We start from the raw sequence: 18,956 nt of genomic DNA on the forward strand, positions 1-18,956 counted from the left end.
GATTACGCTGTGCTGCCTAGTGCTTAGTTCCCGTACGAAAATTCTGTAGCGTTTTCGGTAATACCAGAATGCACAGAGCATGAGACCACCTAAGTATTGGAAGAACCATTTAGGGAACGAAGAAACGTAAATGCAGCAGGACTCGCTCACCGCTACTCTCTGACTTCATCCATAAGTAATTCGTAGTGTTTTGACAACTGCTGCTTTTCTGAAATTGCTTATCCAAGTAGTCTAGGGCGTGCTTGTATAGTTCAGTTATTCCAAGAAACCGAAGTGCCTTACTTTTTAAGGAAAAGGTTCCAGTAATAGACATCAGTGCCCCTGATACAATTTTAAGACAGCTGCCCCTTTTTCTAAAGCTCTACTTTTTCCAAGCTCTTCAGATTACCTTGTGGAAGAAAACCTAGTTCATCGATCCCCCTCTTTCCCCCTTCCCCGGTTATAAAGGAAATCAGGCATGAATCATGAATTCAGTCACGAAGTGTGGATATCTTTCACCATTGAGACAGCGGTCTAGTCTGATGTAACACATAGAGGAACTGGTTGGGTGTTTGGGCTTGATGTTTCTTCATACTTCTCTGTTGCCCTTCCTATTTCTGCGCAATTTCTATCCACTACTCCCCTCCCGGCCCCTTCTCCGCACCCCCCCTCGCACCCTCCCCCCCTCCCCGCCACGTCTTGCTGCATTTCTGACAGTTGTGACTTAGCTGAGAAATAAATACAAGCTATCAGTCCTTTTTCCAACGCCTAACGTTCTGGGTAAAAGTAAGGAACATAAGGTAAAACAAACAGGTAAAACTGCGCATGGTTCGGTCCGTTCTTGACATCACTAGCGAGGACTGATATTCTAGACTAGATTAGGAAAGTTCGACTCAAATAATGACCACAGAGGATACCTTCAGTGGCAGAGTGAGTAAAATTTGATATGTACAAATAGTAAGTTGATGAATCAAATCTTTGTGTATAACTTAACCAGGAAAAATAAATGTATATGAAAATAATATCTAGATGAAATGAAAAAAACTTTGGAATGGTTTTCTGGCATTGTGTAGAAAGATGATTAACGAGTTTACTGGCTTAATGAAGTCTTCAGAACTGTTTTCTTAATAAAAACTCATCATGTCTGTGCCCAGTCGTGTCCGACTCTTTGCGACCCTGTGGACTGTAGCCCACCAGGCTCCTCTGTCCATGGGATTCTCCAGGCAAGAATACTTTAGTGGGTTGCCATTTCCTTCGCCAGGTGATCTTCCCAACCCAGGGATCGAACCCAGGTCTCCCGCATTGCAGGCAGACAGCTTTAACCTCTGAGCCACCAGGGAAGCTTTCATGTCTATGTACACTTGATTAAAGTACTGACTCAGTGTACTGGGGTTGGACTAGAGGGATCATAATGATCCTCCACCAGGATGAGCAGAAGTTAGCTCAGGAAAGTATAGGCATTTATATATTGCTTTCTAATATGCATTTAGGAGGCAAAGCTGTTGGAGCCTAGAGAATTGGAAACCGCTTTTTTTTTTGAAAAAATATTTGAAGGAAAACAGTGAAATATGTCTTTTTGGCTAGGAAAAAAATACATTTTTGCTGAAAATATCTGTGACTTCCGTTTAGTTCTAAATTGTACCTCTGTTTGTCTAAATCTCTCTTTTGTTCCCTAAGCTTGCAAGCCAGTAAAGGAATATGTTAGAATAGTTTATTTTACAAAAAGAATAAAGTAAAACTTACTTTGCCAGGTAGTATTTTTGAAATGTAAATTACAGTGTCATTTTGCAAATTATTCGAGGCCTTAAAAATGTGTTAAAATAGTGTTAAATGCAACTCAAAGTCTCAGATGAGAATGCTGTTTAATACTTACCTTCAGAAAGCAAAAAATGGAGGTTATGTTTAAAACCAAACCAAAAACATATCTCAGGAAGCATGTTTTGTACATGAGGGTATAGGTGAATTAGTTAAATTACATATTCAGTCAGTTCCTGTATTTAAAATGACTAGCATTTTCCATCTTATTCTTTTATGTATCTAGAAGATCTGTCCCTGTTCAAGTTGAGATTCCCTTTTCATGTTTGGAAGAAGAGGAAATTTTGGTTGTGTAAGTTTTTTGTTCCATGACAAAACAATATTTTACTTAGATGGTAGCAGAGTGCCAAAATGGTATACTTCAGTCCTGCACCAGAATTTTGGCCTCTGTCCACCATCAAGTAAACTGTTGTAGGAGCAGCTCTGCAGGCTTTTATTTGGAATGGCCTTAAATTTGGACAGTGGGGGGAGTGGAACTTAAACAGATTATATGACTTTTTTGGCAATTCAAGTTGTGGATGATGCTTTGTTGACACCCAGTGAGGTTTTTTCTTTTTGGAGGGGTGGGGTTAATTTTGTGCTTCTGTATGCAGCTTTGGTATATAGTACATAATGTAAACTGCAGCTGTTTCCAGCCAAGTTACTGTAGCCACTCCTACAAGCAGCCTTAATAATGAGAGGCTCAACTGTAATCAGCTAATTCCCTTTTCTTAAAATTTAATGCAGTAGAAATTCAGATATTTTTTACTAGGTGTTGATTTTAATACATAGGAATAATTACATCTGTTTCCCTAAAATTGGTTAAAACAGTTACTTAAAATTGATCAACAAATAATCAAGTACCAATTTTTAATTATATACATGAGATTGTTCTTAGTAACTGTGGCAGTAAGCATTGGGTGAAAGTTCAGGTTATATGTTGAGATTGGTTATTCAGCAGTTTGCTGGATGATAGAGCTTTTTGCTTTGTCTCAATTAATTCAGTAACTTAAAAAGCCTAGTTTTTTAGATAACCTTAAGGTTTCTGCTTGATATGATTAATGTAGATAAATGTAAGAGATAAATTAAAAGTAGATTGCAGTGCTTCAGTGAATCATTTATTTATTAGGAAAGAAAATCATCCTATTCTTAGGGTTATACTCAGATTCGTATCAGATGAAGGTTATTTGAGTTATATAGGTTAAATGGACAGTAACAATCTAGAACTAATTTTAGGTTTAAAATATTCTTTGGCTGTGCTCAAACTGGATGTATTAATATGTTTTAAATAGATCAGGTTTACTCTTAGACATAGAAAGTAGATTAGCATATATGGTTTGATCAAGGACAGATTTTTTTTTCCCTCCAGTGTGGAATCTTGGGTTTTCTAACTGAATAGAGTTACTAAATAGGGATTTCTTTAGACAAGTGAAAGGAAACCACGTTGACTGATGGTCTTCCTGGTGGCTTAGATGGTAAAGAACCCGCCTGTAATGTGGGAGACCTGGATTCGATCCCTGGTTTGGGAGGATCACCTGGAGAAGGGAACAGCTACCCACTCCTAGCCTGGAGATTTCCATGGACTGAGGAGCCTGGTGGGCTACAGTCTGGTGTTGCCAAGAGTCCCACACGACTAAGCGACTTTGACTTCACTTGATTAGTTTATTTAGTATATTTACATTTTATAATTGATGTAGGTGAGATGATGCATAGTGACTCTTGATTTTCATTGCAGCCCCCACGAGGGTTAGTTATTAGAGTATTCCTCATGCTTAGCCCTCTTGATACTTGGAGGTGGATAATTATTTCTGGAGCGCTGTTCTGTGCATTATATGGTGTTGAGCAGCACTCCCAGCTTTTACCACTAGATGCCAGGAGCATCACCCACAGTTGTGGCAACCAGAAATGTCTCCTGATATTGCCAAATACCCTTAGAGGACAAAATTGCTTCCAGTGGCAACTGCTGCTTTAGATCTATCTGCTTTGACTTGAAAGTGTGGTTAACTGTGGGTGTTAGTGTTCATTAAATGACCATTGCGGAGTTGTGCATGTATTCATAGGGAGGGGAAGGGAGCATAGCAAAAATGGAAGAATGAATAGCTGAGAAAGGTACTTCAGGATTTTTTTGAAATAAAATGTATAAATGCAAATAAACAATATTTAAGCTGAAAAATTAATGGAAATGACATAAAGACATTGGAGTTCTTTTAGGAACATTGATGGATCGAAGGTACAAAAGTTTTTTTGGAGGTGTTGGGATAGATTATGTACAATATGATGTGGCCTTTTGTGTGCAGTATGTGTTCTTTCTATATTTAAATTCTATAAACTGTGTGAGAATTGATGTACATTAAAGTCTTTAAAAATTTCCTATCTTAAGTACTTAAATAAAGAGATGGTAAGGTGAATAAGTTGGTTAGGCTGGGAAAAACAGCAAAGAAATGGAAAGCAAGCTGGAGCGAAGATGTGGCTAAAGGAGTAAAGGACACCAGGAGCTTAGGGGTTTAGATTTCTGTAAAATAATGGAAGCGATTCTAAGCCAGGGATGTGAGAAGCATTCTAATTGACATAAAAATGTATTGTTGGAAAGTGATTGGAAGACAAAATATAAGTAGGAGGCTTGAGTTTTTAAAGAAGTTTAAACTTAGAAAGGCATGTATGTAAGATAAATTCATATCTACAGGGTTTGGTAATAGATTACAGAGTTGAGACTATGGGACTGGAGTAATGATGGCCCTATAGTTAATAAAGAGAAACTTGAAAAGCGATTTGTAGGGCAATGAGTTTTGTCTTTTTTAAGCCATCAGGTCATTTAGAAGCAGATTCTCAAACTTGTTACGAAACATAACCAGTTTTTCAGTGGATGGTGCTTAAGTTCTTTGGTTGTTTTCTTGTTATTAAAATTGGAACCTTCTTAAAGTAAAAATACCCTTGAGCCAAGCTTTTTTCTGTCTGTAGTTGTGTGTGTGTATATTTCCCTCCACTGTAAACATGAGCCTGGTCAGGAAAGATAGGTGGAGTTCAAAACAGCTGCTTATTAGAGGAGTAACTGTGACAAGATAGTCTTGAATTCTGAAAAAAAAAAAAAAAAAGCTTGGACACACTTGTTTTGCAATTTTTTCTGGTCCATGCATTCTTACAGAATAGGTTTGTAACATTAGGCCCTAAGACTTGCTGGGTGATTCCCAAATAATTTAATCTCTCTGAAGTCTCTGAAATCTTTTGCTCACAGTTGAGATTCATTTTTGTTTTGTGCTTTTTAGCTTATTTCTTGGTGGTAGCTATCTAGATGTACTATAAATGACATCATCTTTTTCTTTATAGCACGACATCCTAAAATAAATCCATCAGAATGACACCTTCTCAGGTTACCTTTGAAATAAGAGGAACTCTTTTACCAGGTATTGTAAAGCTTTACTTTTAAACATTTTTAAAAATTACATTTTCCTTATCTGGATTATCTTAAATATAGAGTTGTTACTAGAGTGGGCCTAATTTTTATTTATTTTTTAAATATCTTTCTAATTTTTAGATGAAAGTATCTTCAGGGCATGCCTAATAATAGAAATGTGCTTGGAGCATAGTAAGCCCAAGGAAAAAAAACAAAAAGCTGTCTCAAATAGTGTCTTATTCTCATATTTTCCAGGAAAGCTGTGAATTTTGCATAGGATAAAGATATTTGAGCTGTTTTTTTTGGTCACACCCATGGCTTGTGGGATCTTAGTTGTTCCCTGACTAGGGATTGAACTTGGGCCCTCAGCAGTGAGAGAGGTTTTAAGTTGCATGAAAATGATGGAAATGTTTCTAGTGTGAAAAGTTGGTTAAATATTTGGCTAAGATAAATTTTTTCCTTACTTATACATCTGTTTTTAAAAGCTTCATTGTATTTTTTTGCTGTCTACTAAAGCAGTGTGAAATAATTTCAGTGTAAGGTAGCACGTCAGAGCAATCACACCTTGGGACTTCCCTAGTAGCACAGTGGTTAAGACTACTTCCTGGCTTCCATTGCAGAAGGCATGAATTCTATTCTCTTTCAATCACTGGTCAGGGAACTAAGATCCTACATGCCTGCACAGTGTAGCCCAAAAAATGAACAACAGAAAAATACAGTATCACGCCTGGGTTATATACTTCCTTGTTTAATGCACTCTGGTTACACTGGCCAGTCCTCAAATCTGTTGCATTCCTTTTCTCCTTTGGGGCTTTCTCAAATTGTTTGCTTTGTTTAGATCTGTGCCCCTTCCCACTACCTCTTAACTTACTCATTCTATATATCAAGCATCTTTGATCCAGAAGCTATTACAGCACCTGATAGTGTGTGTTTGTCTAACACACATTCTTAGCCAAGATGATATTGGACAGCTCCACCTCTGGGCAAGATTCTGCACGTTGAAGATTGCTGGTCTCTTGGGTCCAGTACTCACCTCTTGTCCAGTGTGTAATCTCCTTTGTGGAGAGAAGACTGCAGACCTGTATCTTTTATTGACTTTTGTGCATAGGCACTTTAAGCTAGAAGGGGCTGACCATGTCAGACAAAGATGACGACTGCAGAATTAACTCTAGAGGAGTCAGCTTGACACGGTGTAATTCCTGAAGGACTAGAGGGAAGATAGTGGTAGATGTGAATGTAGCTGAATCTAAGTGAGAGGAAAGGAAGTGGACGGACAAGAAGGACTGTCACCTTCTGCCTAAATCTTGTGTTCCTCCCCCAAACAACGAGGATGTATTCTCTGCTAAATGTGGAGAGAGTGCAGAGAGGGGTGAAGTTAGAGGGAAGAAGTTAAAAAGAATATGTGGCAGTACTGTTTGAAATTCCTTTAGTTAGCATTCAAGTCTCTTGATAAATGAAAGCCAATGAAAGAAAGAGGCCTAGTCTAGTAAAAAGTTTCCCTTTTTTTCTCATAGAAGCCATATTCAAAGGCAATCAGCAGAAAGAGTAACATTGTAGGAGGGTATTGGTAAAATGCAGGAGCTTTTATATAGAAGGAAAGTAACCAAATTTGTACAGGTTTCACTTTTTTCCATGTCTGATACATGTTCTTTCCAGAACAAAGAGTAGCTACTGTTCTGTGTGGGAATAGGAAATAACTGAGTCCATGAAAAAGTTTGATGAGATGCTCCTTTATAAAAGTATAACAGGCCTGAATCAGTGATTTTATGGTAATCTATACTTTGAGCTAGGAACCATCTCATATGCTATACATATGCATAGCAGCATATGTGATCTTGAGAATAAATATTTGTGCTTTGTTTTTAACAAAAGTCTTTATCTTTTTTTTCTTTACGTCAGAAAAGGTAGTGATAACCTAAGTTAATTGCAAAAAAAAATCTGATTACTTTAAGGATTGGTGAATATTTTAAAATGAAATCTTTATGTATAACCACCATATGCCTTTATAGACATGTATTTAGAACCCTGAAAACTTCTGAATGACTACCACACTTGTGATTTTAGTTAAGTTTTAGATAGTCCAAGTATACAAAATGCTCATGCAGGTTGCCAAAGCCAAGTATAGCTTCAGTCTTACTGGAATAGTGTCCAAAGCTTGGAAGCCAAGCTACACAGAGTGTGAAGGAGTTTATCCTGAAGTTTTGTTCATTTGGGCTCAGTTCATTGTCTTTTTCATCATGAATTTTAATTACAGTAATTCAGAATGTGTTGATATATAAGTTAAAGACTTCTGCATAATTATATTCAAGAACTTGTAGACTTTTGCTAAATGTATGAAATTAGCAAATATAGGTGATGTTGGTTTGTGTGTTGAGAAGTGTTCAGATGAAGTGTGATAGTCTTTTTTTTTTTTTTTTTTAAAGTAAAGAATACTAGATTTTTAGCTAGTTTTGTATTGAGGGTTTTTTTTTTAGTGATGGTTACATTGCTCATGTCCCATTGATAATTTTCTTGATCTTTAACTTCTTGATAGCTACTGTTTGAGTTCCTGGAAAATATCAATTATTATTTCTCTAGGATACTTACATGCCTTTAGTGTTTTCCCCTTTAAATTGGAAGCTGCCTTGAAGACAAGGACTGTGGTTTGATCACTTTGTCTTCTTGGTGCTCATTATTGGCTCAGTAAGTAGTTGAAAAATGAAGAAAATTCTGTTCCTGTACATCCTTCCTTTTCTCTGCCTTTGGTTCTGTAGAGGTGGGTCAGGTTAATAATGCAGGTATAATCAAAACAGAAAAAAGAAACCCCCCCAAAAAACCACAGGTGCTAGTGTGTGTGCCGCCTGGGTTCAAACCCATTTCTCCAGTGAAGCCCTTTCATCTCTGCTAAAGGGGACTCTGCAGCCTGTTAAACCAGTGCAACTTCCTAAAACAAAATGAGATGTTCCTACTTAACCCATTATGCTTTTTTAGGAGAGGTTTTTGCAATATGTGGAAGCTGTGATGCTTTGGGAAACTGGAATCCTCAAAAAGCTGTGGCTCTTCTTCCAGAGAATGAAACAGGTGAAAGGTAAGCATGGACATGTCATATTACCAAACAATTGTGACATTCAGATTATAAACCTGTTTTTTTTTTTTCTTTAAAGATATCTTGGTGTATTTTTCTTTTAGTTTTTAGCAAACTTATCACATATGCATACAGAGTAAAGTCATTTTACAAACTTTGCTGTAAAAAACAAGTTCCTTTGTTTCTCAGTTTTGACCTCTCAAATAGTTTCAAGTCTTGGCTGTTAGCTGCATCTTCTGGTACTTAATACCATGTTTCTAAACAGGCTTATATTGTTGTTTCTTATTTTAAAAATCTTTTAAGACATTGTCTTTGGCTTCTTGTTACATACTCTTTTTAAAAAATGTAATTTTTGCTTTAGCCTAAGATATAATTTTCTTGAGACATATATACTATTAAAAGCAGAGAGTAGAACACAGCATTAGAATTTTTAGCTAATGAAATGAGTTCACTACTGACATTAATTACAGCACTAAACTTAGCATGGGTGTGTTGGTGCATTGGAGTGGAAAAAGGAGGGCCTGGGTGCCAGTTCAGTTCTGCTGTTCTGATTTGGGACAGATCCCATATCTCTTAAGCCTCAGTTCCATCATCTACATGGTGGATCTACAGGATAGAATCAGTGATGTGAATAGTGGTAATCCTCTGCCTGCAGATATTTTGAAGTGTTACTGATTGTCAAAATGTATGTGTGGGGGTAAAGGAGAGATGAGATTGTAGATAGTGTACAAATACATGCAGTGCCCCCAGGGAGAAACATCAGATTAGATGATTATTAAGCAGTTCTGCTAAAACTGTGGCCTGTAGACCCAGTGTTAGACAAAAAACATTGTTTATTAGCGCATGAAGTGAGAAATGCACAAACTGAGAGCAAGTGTTTAGAAATGCTTACAGCAATTTGACATTGCTAGGACACCGATACGTGTAATGGACTTATTGAACTGGATGTGTTGTAGACCAGAAGTATTGGTAGGGTAACACAAACAGAAACTGGTCCTTCACAGCAGATAGTTTGAGGAGCACAGGGAAATAACAGGGAAAGTAGAACAAGACCATAATGTTCTCTTAGGAAAAGAAAACAAACACATAGAATACCATTTTCTCTGTCATTTGTGTGACACGTTTTCTCAACCAATTCTCTTCTGTTTATATATATATATATTAAATTCTGTTGACAAACGATATTGGGATCACAGACAGATGAAATGTTTATTTTCTTCAAGTGGCTATTTTTTCCTTGATTTGTGGATCTGTCACTCTTGTCTCAGGTGAAACCTCATGTCCTTCTGAACTTGTTTACCTCTGCTCTGAATTCTTGAGCTGCCCTATTATCTGTCTTCTCATTGCAGTGCCTTCTCTTGTTGTAAAGCAGGGCTCTAGGGCCCGAGGGCTTCAGTAATTGTAGCACGTGGGTGCCATTGTTGTGCACGGGCTTAGTTGCTCCCTGGCATTTGGGATCTTCCAGGACCAGGGACTGAACCCATGTCTCCTGCATTGGCAGGCAAATTCTTAACCACTAGACCCAGGAAAGTCCTGAAACCACTTTAAAAAATTATTTTAAAAGGACTTTGCACTTTTAAAAGGGGCTTTTTTAAAAAAGTACATATGATTAGGCCCTACTCCTGGAAGATGGATAAAGAATGCATGGGAGAGGGACCCCAACACATTTTTAAAGCTTCATATTAATTCTACTGTGCACATCTGGGGTAAGTTGCACTTAATCTGGTTGATTTTATCTATGAAATAATACTGGACATTTGCCATAATTTTGGTAGCAGAGATGGGAACTAAGTTTCACCCCAGAGTTGGTAGGATCTGTCTAGAGCCCTGTATTGAAGAGGATTCTGAGGCTTATCAGGGAGAAGTAGTCAGGGCATATGTGCTGAGCATTTGGTCTGTCCTTGCTGTGCAGCAGTGTTTCTCAACCATATGCATCCAGTGTATCGAACTCCATGTGACCAGGCTTCACCGCAGACCTATGAAACCAGTGTCCCAAGGTGGAGCCAGGACATATATATTTTATTATTGCCAGGTTAATCTGATTGTTGTAGCTGGAGACCAGGGTTGACAGCTGGTTGTGGATATTTGTTAGAGACCAGAATTGAGTCAGAGTAAGGGTAATGCCTTAAGTCAGTCTTGGCAGAGCCAGGTGGGGAGCAGTGCTGACCATCTGGTATCATGGAAGAACACACGGAGCTCCTGTTTAGTCACTGAACTATTCATGCTGAGTTAATGTTTGGGTAATGATCTATGACATGGGCTCTCAAACTTAAGTGTTCATCATCAGAGCCTGGAGGCTTGTTAAATTACAGAGTGCTTGGGCCCTCCCTGGGAGTTTCCAATTCAGTAGTTTTAGATGTATTCTGAGATTTTGCATTTCTTCAAGCTCCTAGGTGATATGGTCCTGGGAGCACACTTTAAATGCTATTGGTCTATGATTTGAAGTTAAAAATTACTTAAAATCTTGAACTGTAGTGAATTCTTTCACTGTTGAGTCCAAACTTTAGAAATAGCGTTTAGAATATGTTAGAATAGAATAGTTCAAAGGAAGACATTAAGTTGTAAGACTTACTTACAAACAAATAAGACACAGACTCTGCTTGACTTGGGGGGAATAGCTAGAGGCTGGGCAGGAGAATAAGAGACAGTGGAAACAGGCGGTTAAGTCAGTGACCTAGCCTCAAAGCCTCTTAGCAGCCATGTAACATCCTTAGCTCAGAGAAGGCAGTAGCAACCCACTGCAGTACTCTTGCCTGGAAAATCCCATGGACGGAGGAGCCTGGTAGGCTCCAGTCCATGGGGTCACTAAGAGTCAGACATGTCGGACACGACTGAGCGACTTCACTTTCTGTTTTCACTTTCATGCATTGGAAAAGGAAATGGCAACCCACTCCCGTGTTCTTGCCTGAAGAATGCCAGGGACGGGGGAGCCTGGTAGGCTCCCGTCTATGGGGTCGCACAGAGTTGGACACGACTGATGCGACTTAGCAGCAGCAGCAGCAGCAACATCCGTAGCTAAGTGCAAAGTGAAGAGATTCAGAAGTCTGCAGTGTTTGCTTGCCTTTTTTTGTTTGGAATATTTCTGGTTCTTTGTATGACTCATTGTTAAGGTCTCAGCTCAGATAGCTCTTGTGAGGTCTCCCTCCAAAATTTGTCCCCTCAGAAAGGTCAGCTAGTCCTTCCTATGTTTGTTTGTCTTTTCATGTAAGCAAGCACTCTCCTTGAAGATAAGACTTTTTCTGCCTTACTCATCATTGTGTTTGATGCCTAAAGCTCAGCTTCTCTGTACATCAGTGCCAAAATGAATCTTGGAGACAAAAGATTTTGGTTGAAGTAGAAAAGGACAGCTTTATTGCTTTGCTAGGCAAAGCAGGCCACAATGGGCTAATCCCCTCAAAACTATGTGTCCCAAATTGGGAAAGATAGTCAAAAGTTTTATAGTAATTGCCCAAAGAAGGTGTGATCAGCTCGGTGGACATTTCTTCTGATGGGTGAGGTAAATGGGAGTCAGCTTCATCAACCTTCAGGTCTAACTAGTCTGGGGTCTTCATGCTTGTGGGCTGCATACCATTGACTTCTCCCACCTGCAGGGGATTTCAGTATCTGTAAAATAGCTCAAGGATAACTGTTGTATGTATCCTTAGTAGGGAAACAGGACCTTGCCACAAGGCTGCTCTTGACTGTTCCTTTCTCCCTGGTCTTGCATCCCCTCCCTTCCCTAATTAAGAACTGCTGGAATCTGCCCATTGAAACTCAGGGATGGTCATGGAGACTGAATGAAGGTTGTTTATTAATCAAAGAAATGGGGGACACAAAGGTCTTGAGCCCTGTAGCTCCATGGGGCCCAGCATGGTATTAAGTTCCCAGTTCCCAATTGATACCAGGCCTTGAATAAAAATTTTTGTAGGGATAAATGGTATTGATTATACATCTTACTTGAAGGATTTTATGAATTAATGAAGTCTTGCATTTTAGTTTGATACTGATGCTGCTGCTTTCTTTTTTTCTCACAGCATGTTATGGAAAGCAACCATTGTACTAAGTAGAGGAGTATCAGTTCAGTACCGCTATTTCAAAGGGTGCTTTTTAGAACCAAAGGTATGTTTTCTTTATCTAGTTTCCAGTTTCTTTAGAACACTTCTTTCAAAAGCAAATAAGTTTGGAAACGTTAAAAGTAAAATGAGTTTGTTTTGATCAAATAAGGAAAAAAGAACTCTAGATTAATAATGTTTCAGTACCCAAAAGAAAGGAAATAGCCACTTCAGAGGCAGACAGTGTGTGCAGTGGAATTTTTTTTAAAGACTAATAGTAAGTATGTTCTGCAATATTCTTATCATGAAATTGGTTTTAATGATAAATGTTCTTGATAGGTGTGCATTTTCTATAACTTTTGTGAACTAGTTAGTAACCAGTAGTAAGGGTTTTTCTGTTTGTTTCATGTTTTTGATTTGTTTGTGGTACAATATATTTAGAGGAGTATATAGCCAACTCTTAAGCAACTGTTTTAAAAATTATTTCACTGCAGCCAACTCTTAGTGGCTGCATTAACTGCTATCAAAACTGAAGTCATTCTTTTTAGATTTTTTTCAGTGATGGTGTTGATAAATCAGGATCTTTTCTAAAGGCTTTGAAGTATCAATTAGCTCTAAATCTGCTTGCTCACAATGGCTTATTATTTTGGGATCATTTTCATTTTTATGTTTAGAAAAGAAAATCGATTCTTTCTTATTTTAAAGATAGTTGCTTGCTGAAAGGATTCTTTTCTTTCAGATTTTTATCTGAGCACAATTTGGGCTGCATGTGAAAAAGAGCTTAAGCAGGAGTCTAGGAAGCAGAATGTGGATTAGATCTTTTTAAAAATGTATTTCCCTGTGGGGTCCTTGAATACTAGTTACATGTGAGGAAAAAAAATGCAAGCAGCCACTGTTTCCTCAGTCTCTTTAGCCACCATTATAAAAAACAACAACAAAAAAACTGACAAACCCACTTCAGCTGTCTTTTGCACCTATTACGTTTCTTATTCCAAAAATATATTGTGAATATACTCAGTAATTAAAATTAAATTACATTATAGTTGATCATTATGTTGGCTTATCTTGACAATAGTCTCACTTTAATGGCTTGGGAAAGATCATTTATTTGGCTGAGGGGTTGGATTGTGGCAGAATTCTTTAGTATACAGTAAACATTTGTGCATAGAATGTACATCATAGCGCTCATGACTAAGCTTATTTGAGGATCCTAGTATATGAAATCTGTAACATGTGCAATTAATTAAATTTTACTTAAGGGGGCATCTGGACAATAAAAATCATAATGAATCCTTTGGGCATAGTTTCCTAAAGTAAGACTGTTGGCAACACAGGTCAAATTAAGCCAATCTATTTTCTCTTTTCATTGAAGATGTAACCAAAAGCAGCAAATCAATCCAAAATGTCTTTTCAAAAAATTGGCAAGAATTCTGTTTACAGTAAGAAACAAGTTTTTCCCCTTGTAATACTTGCAAAAGTTTACAGTATGTGTTGGTGAGTGTGTTTCTTTAAGTAGGTGCTCTGTATCGTGTACACATGTACCGTGTGATGCAGGGGCTGCCATGGTAAGTATGTTTTTCATGGAATAGAGTAAATAGCCACATAATAAATTCCATGCATATGGTTAGAGATTTTTTCCCCCATATGCCAGCTTAAAGTGACGCTTTTCTTTTTAAAGTTGGTGGCGCTTTTTAAATGAATAATGATTTTAAATAGAAACTTTGTCTAAATTGTGCAATGATAGAACCAATGTGCAAGGAATCTTAAATTGTTAAATGATGTAAATCATTAGAGTATATGTTTTATGAATATAAAGAATGATTGGAAAGAAAAATAATTACAAAAGCATTGAAAAACTGAAATGGGTAATAAGGTTAATTTTACTGAGTCAAAAGTTTTAAATAGTCTATCCAGGCAGTTGTAGGACCTAAAAAAAATCTTGTGATGTCGCTTGACCTTCAGAATTCAGCTTCCTCATCTATAAAATGAAGGGTTTGAACTGTAGATTTTTTAGGTCCCTTTCATTGCTAAAAGTTTTCTATAGAACATTTTACCATTCATAGTTTCTCTTCATAATTTGCTCTTTCTGGCATATTCCTCTTAGTTTAGAAGAGTCTTGAGGTCCTTCTTCTCCTAATTTTTCATATTCTTATACTTTGTAGAATTAGAATAAGGTATTAATAATTGAATTTTAAAATAATTTTACAGGTAACAAATATATTTTAACATAGCTCACAAAAATAGTAGATATTCTTGGAATGGAAACATTGCTGTAAGTCTGCAGATAACCCATTATTTTCGCATCTTCACCAAAGATAATTTTTGAATTAACATGTAACTTAAACATTTTTAAATCCATGTTCACCCCTTTTTATTTGTGCCTGGAATTAGGGATTGTCTCATACTAGGATTATATTGTCTTTGAAATTTTTCATTCATTTCAGTGAAACAGCTCTTTATTTTACAATAACATCTACTTTTAATTTTTACAGGTGTTAACATTCAGTCATAATTAGATTCATTATAAATTTTTTTATCTTGTGGTTAATCTCCCTTGATTATTGTTTAAATCCTTTAACAAAAGAATCAATCATCTGATAGGCAGACAGTTGTTTCTTACTGGTCTTATTAAAAATAGTGATTTTAAAATAACTACATATCTGGCCTCTGACATAGATTAAAAATTCTTCAGAGTCCCTTTCTTTTTTTCTTTTTTATGGAGACATCAATAGTTTAATGAATGGGGAAGCTTGCATGTATGAAACAAATCTTGGAGCAACACCCGACCGTGTGCAAACATTGGCAGGCAGGACATGGTAGCAGTCTTCACTGTGGGTGGGGAATGGGGGAATTACCAGTTGCAGGGGAATTGACTTCAGGTGTGAGCTCCTTTCACATGGGCATTTCTTTCAAAATTGTAGAAAGAAAACAGTGAAATTTCTAAAATTTACACTTAACAGTTTTTATGATATTTGAAAGCAGTGATATTACATGATAGTGATAATTTTGCTTGGTGGTTTGTTAAGAACAAAAACTGCACTCTATATGTTATATAATCTTTCTTGTTTCTCAGTGCTTGATGTAGCTGAATGATGTCAATCAATAACTGTTTAAGAAAGCAGTCATTATGATGTTTTTCTGGAAACATTTTGTTTGTTTGTTTTTTTGTTAATACTCATTTTGAAAAGTGTTCCTGCAATCATCTGATTCAATACATGGCTAAAATGGGCTTACCTGATAGTTCAGTTGATAAAGAATCCGCCTGCAATGTAGGAGAGCCTGGTTTGATTTCCTGGGTCAGGAAGATCCCCTGGAGAAGGGAAAGGCTACCCACTCCAGTATTCTGGCCTGGAGAAATCAAATCCATGGACTGTATAGTCCATGGGGTTGCAAAGAGTGCAAAGACACGACTGAGTGACTTTCAATAATAATAATACAAATAAGATGTGGAATAACTCTAACAGTACTGTTACTAGAATACTGTCTTGGGCTAATGGTTACTTTTTTTCTCCAAAGACCCACCTTCTGTTTTACTCCAAAGCACTTAACATTTTGATAGTCTTTTACAGAATGGAACTCTTGGTTTTTTCCTAAGATCTTTCTAAGACTTATTACATTTAGAGTATTAAAAAGGACTGCATGTTTTGGAATTGTTACTGAGATCTTTAATTTCCCAGTGCTCAAGTCTTAAGTTTTTTTTGTTTGAAAAAATATTAGTAAGCCAGAATTTAAGATTACCTTCTGAAGTTTAATAAAGTAGTCATTAACAATTTTGGAAATTCAGTGTGTTTTAAGATTTGGTTCATTTGTCAGTACCGTAACATTTTATGTACCAGTCATGAATTTTTAATGTGAATGCTTGTAGACTCACAAGCCCTTTGGATTTGTAATTGGCCCTTCGGACTGCTCCTCAAAACTCCATTCTGTTCGAGCCTCATTTGCTTTATGCTGTGATTAGAGGGTTTGTTACTAAAACAGACAGGGGTGAGGTTTTTAAACTTAATTACTACAATATGTTCACTCTCAAATATTTAATCCACAGGGTTATTCTTATATGATTATAGATACTGCAGTCAGCACTTTGTGAAATTCCTCTGATACCAGAATTAAAACAGAAACAGTCTCTCTTCTACTCACTTTTAATGCCCACTGGTATTTACTGTTACATTCATGGCACCCTTTCAAGTCACATTTCACTAGTAACTTTTGTAACAATATGGATCTATACCATTTTTGTAGCAAAGAGGATTTTTTTTTGAGGAGGGTGCAGGGGACATGGGGAATAGGAATAGGTTGGTTAGTTCTGGCTGCCCATTATTGCTAAGAAACATTCCTATTTTTAATATATATATGCATCTTTTGAGGATTATAAAGTTTTATCTGTGAAAATACAGAAAAATGATAGCAAAAAGTTTTAGTAAAAAATATCTAACAGATGCAGGATCAAATGTTCCTCGTTTTTAAACATAATTCACCATATTTTAAGATGAACACTTTCACGTTACATTTTTTTAAAAACGTCTACACAGTTTATTATCAATTCACAAGTGAACACTTATGACAAGGATGCATTCAGCCGGAGAAAATGAGTTCCTGTATTGTCCCAGGATTAAGGAATTGAATGTATATCTAATGCAGTGTTAGTTTTCAAACTTTGAAAGTTTGCAAGTTTTAAATAAGGTTTTAGCCTCTGGATATTTTAAGTAGCAGAATTCTCTCTTGCCTAACTTGTTACATACTTACTGTCATTTGGCACATTTCTTAAATCAATATTGAAATCCTAGAAAAAGTTATAAAAGAGTATTTAATGCCATCTGCAGATGTACTATAGGGAGAAATGTACATGTTCCAGACTTAAGAGTATATATAATACATACCTAGAAAAGAATTTGAATATGTGAAAATATTGATAGTGATTGTCTATAAGTGATGTGATAATGGGTGATTTTGTTTTCTTTTTGCTTTTTTGTATTTTATTAAATTTCTTTTTCAGGAAGAAAAAATACCTTGTTAGGTTGTCAAACCTTGTTAGGTTTGAAATTTTGCTTTTAAAATATGTAAAGGATTGTTTTTGGCACATAAGTTTAATTAGTCTTTTTTTTTTTTTTTTTAAATGAAAATTAGGAAGCACTTCATACTTTAGTCCCTTAGGAACACACAAAAGAGTCTTTGTGGTAGTTCATTCTAGCTTTTAAATTGCTGTAGATATTATCAACAATACATAAGGCTGGGCTTTTCCTGGTGGCTCAGATGGTAAAGAAACTGCCTGAAATGTGTAGGAGACCTGGGTTCAATCCCTGGGTTGGGAAGATACCCTGGAGAAGGGATTGGTTACCCACTCCAGTGTTCTTGCCTGGGAAATCCCATGGACAGAGGAGCCTGACAGGCTACAGTCCATGGGGTCGGCAAGAGTCAGACATGACTGGGCAACTAACACTTTAACTTTCTTTTTAATAAGACAACTCGATAACAGAAGACAAGTATTATAATTTTTCACACTGTATGAATTTATAAACTTCAAGGCATGAAGAGTAAAACTGGATGCCTACTCCCATTTAATTAAACTTGTTCTTCAGATTTACCCATGCATGTTTCCTTTCCTAAAGGAAAGGGCTTCTTGTGCTCCTTAAAAGCACTGGTTACTCTGATATGAGGATCTGATATTCTTCCTGTTACCTACTTAGCAGTTTTAAAATACATGAAATGAAGAACTTTATGATGCCTTTTAGTTCCTTGCATACTTGTGATAATTGATCTTGCAGTATTTGTTCTTACTGTTTATTTCTATCGGAGAGTTTCAGCTTTTTCCAAACCCTTGAAGAGTTACTTCAGATGAGATGCTTCTTCCAATAATCACATTGACTGCCGATATACGGAACATAAAATGTATTTGCTGTTAATTTAACTCAGAACAGAGTATCAGTTAACGATTAAACTGAGTATTGCAGGCAGATTAAAGAATGGATTTAGAATGGTTTTATGTGCCAATTCATCTCATTTTTCTTTGTTTACTTCCTCACCCTCATTTTCTTCCAGCGTTCATCATGTTTTGTGACCTGGTACATTCCTGATTTGGGGCATTATAATATTGATATTAATAAGATGAATCTCTTGGTTTCATGCTTAGTATAAGACTTAGGCCACAAACATCTAATGACATCACGGGTAGAAAATAAGATATAAGAAATTATTGCAGACGTTTAACTTTTAAATTGCAGACTATCGGTGGCCCATGTCAAGTCATAGTTCACAAGTGGGAGACTCATCTACAACCACGATCAATAACCCCTTTAGGTATGGGCATTAACTGCATCTGTTTGAGGCATATGCATAAAGTTACTAATATGCTGCACATTGGCTTAGTGAGATTTAATAAATATTTAAAGTTTAAGGTAAATGCATTGTCAATACTGCAAGTTTCACTTAGTGTCTTACTTTCAAAACTAAGCAGTTCTTAATTGCCTTTCTTTGTAAACTTAATTAGAAACCTTTGTCTAGTTATTTTTAATTTCTTGGATTAGATGACTTTATGGAATATATATTTCCATTTGGAGTAGTTACAAGAGTTTGTAAAATAGCATTTTTCTTAACTGAGCATCTGTCTGTGGCTTTGATTACTTGCTCAGAGAACTTAGAGAACATTCAAGGAAAGAACTAACACAAAACAATGATTCTTTTAACTTTGAGTAGTATGTTA

General features: G+C 36.6%; 1 protein-coding gene across 6 annotated transcripts in view; it reads left to right on the forward strand.

The window, feature by feature from the left end:
• Window positions 1–18,956, forward strand: part of GPCPD1 (glycerophosphocholine phosphodiesterase 1) — a 64,784-nt gene that overhangs the window by 409 nt on the left and 45,419 nt on the right. For 3 of the 6 annotated variants that reach the window (XM_025264042.2, XM_006047744.3, XR_003103129.2), the window contains exons 2-5: window positions 5,098–5,174; window positions 8,135–8,231; window positions 12,242–12,326; window positions 18,478–18,553. In XM_025264042.2, coding sequence (XP_025119827.1) covers window positions 5,126–5,174; window positions 8,135–8,231; window positions 12,242–12,326; window positions 18,478–18,553 — 307 coding nt within the window. In that variant the 5' untranslated portion in view covers window positions 5,098–5,125. The remainder of the gene's footprint in view (window positions 1–5,097; window positions 5,175–8,134; window positions 8,232–12,241; window positions 12,327–18,477; window positions 18,554–18,956) is intronic. The other 3 variants (XM_044927916.1, XM_025264043.2, XM_025264044.2) reach the window with 3 other exon arrangements.

This window comes from Bubalus bubalis, chromosome 14 (assembly GCF_019923935.1).
Source record: "Bubalus bubalis isolate 160015118507 breed Murrah chromosome 14, NDDB_SH_1, whole genome shotgun sequence".
Taxonomy (NCBI): Eukaryota; Metazoa; Chordata; class Mammalia; order Artiodactyla; family Bovidae; genus Bubalus; species Bubalus bubalis.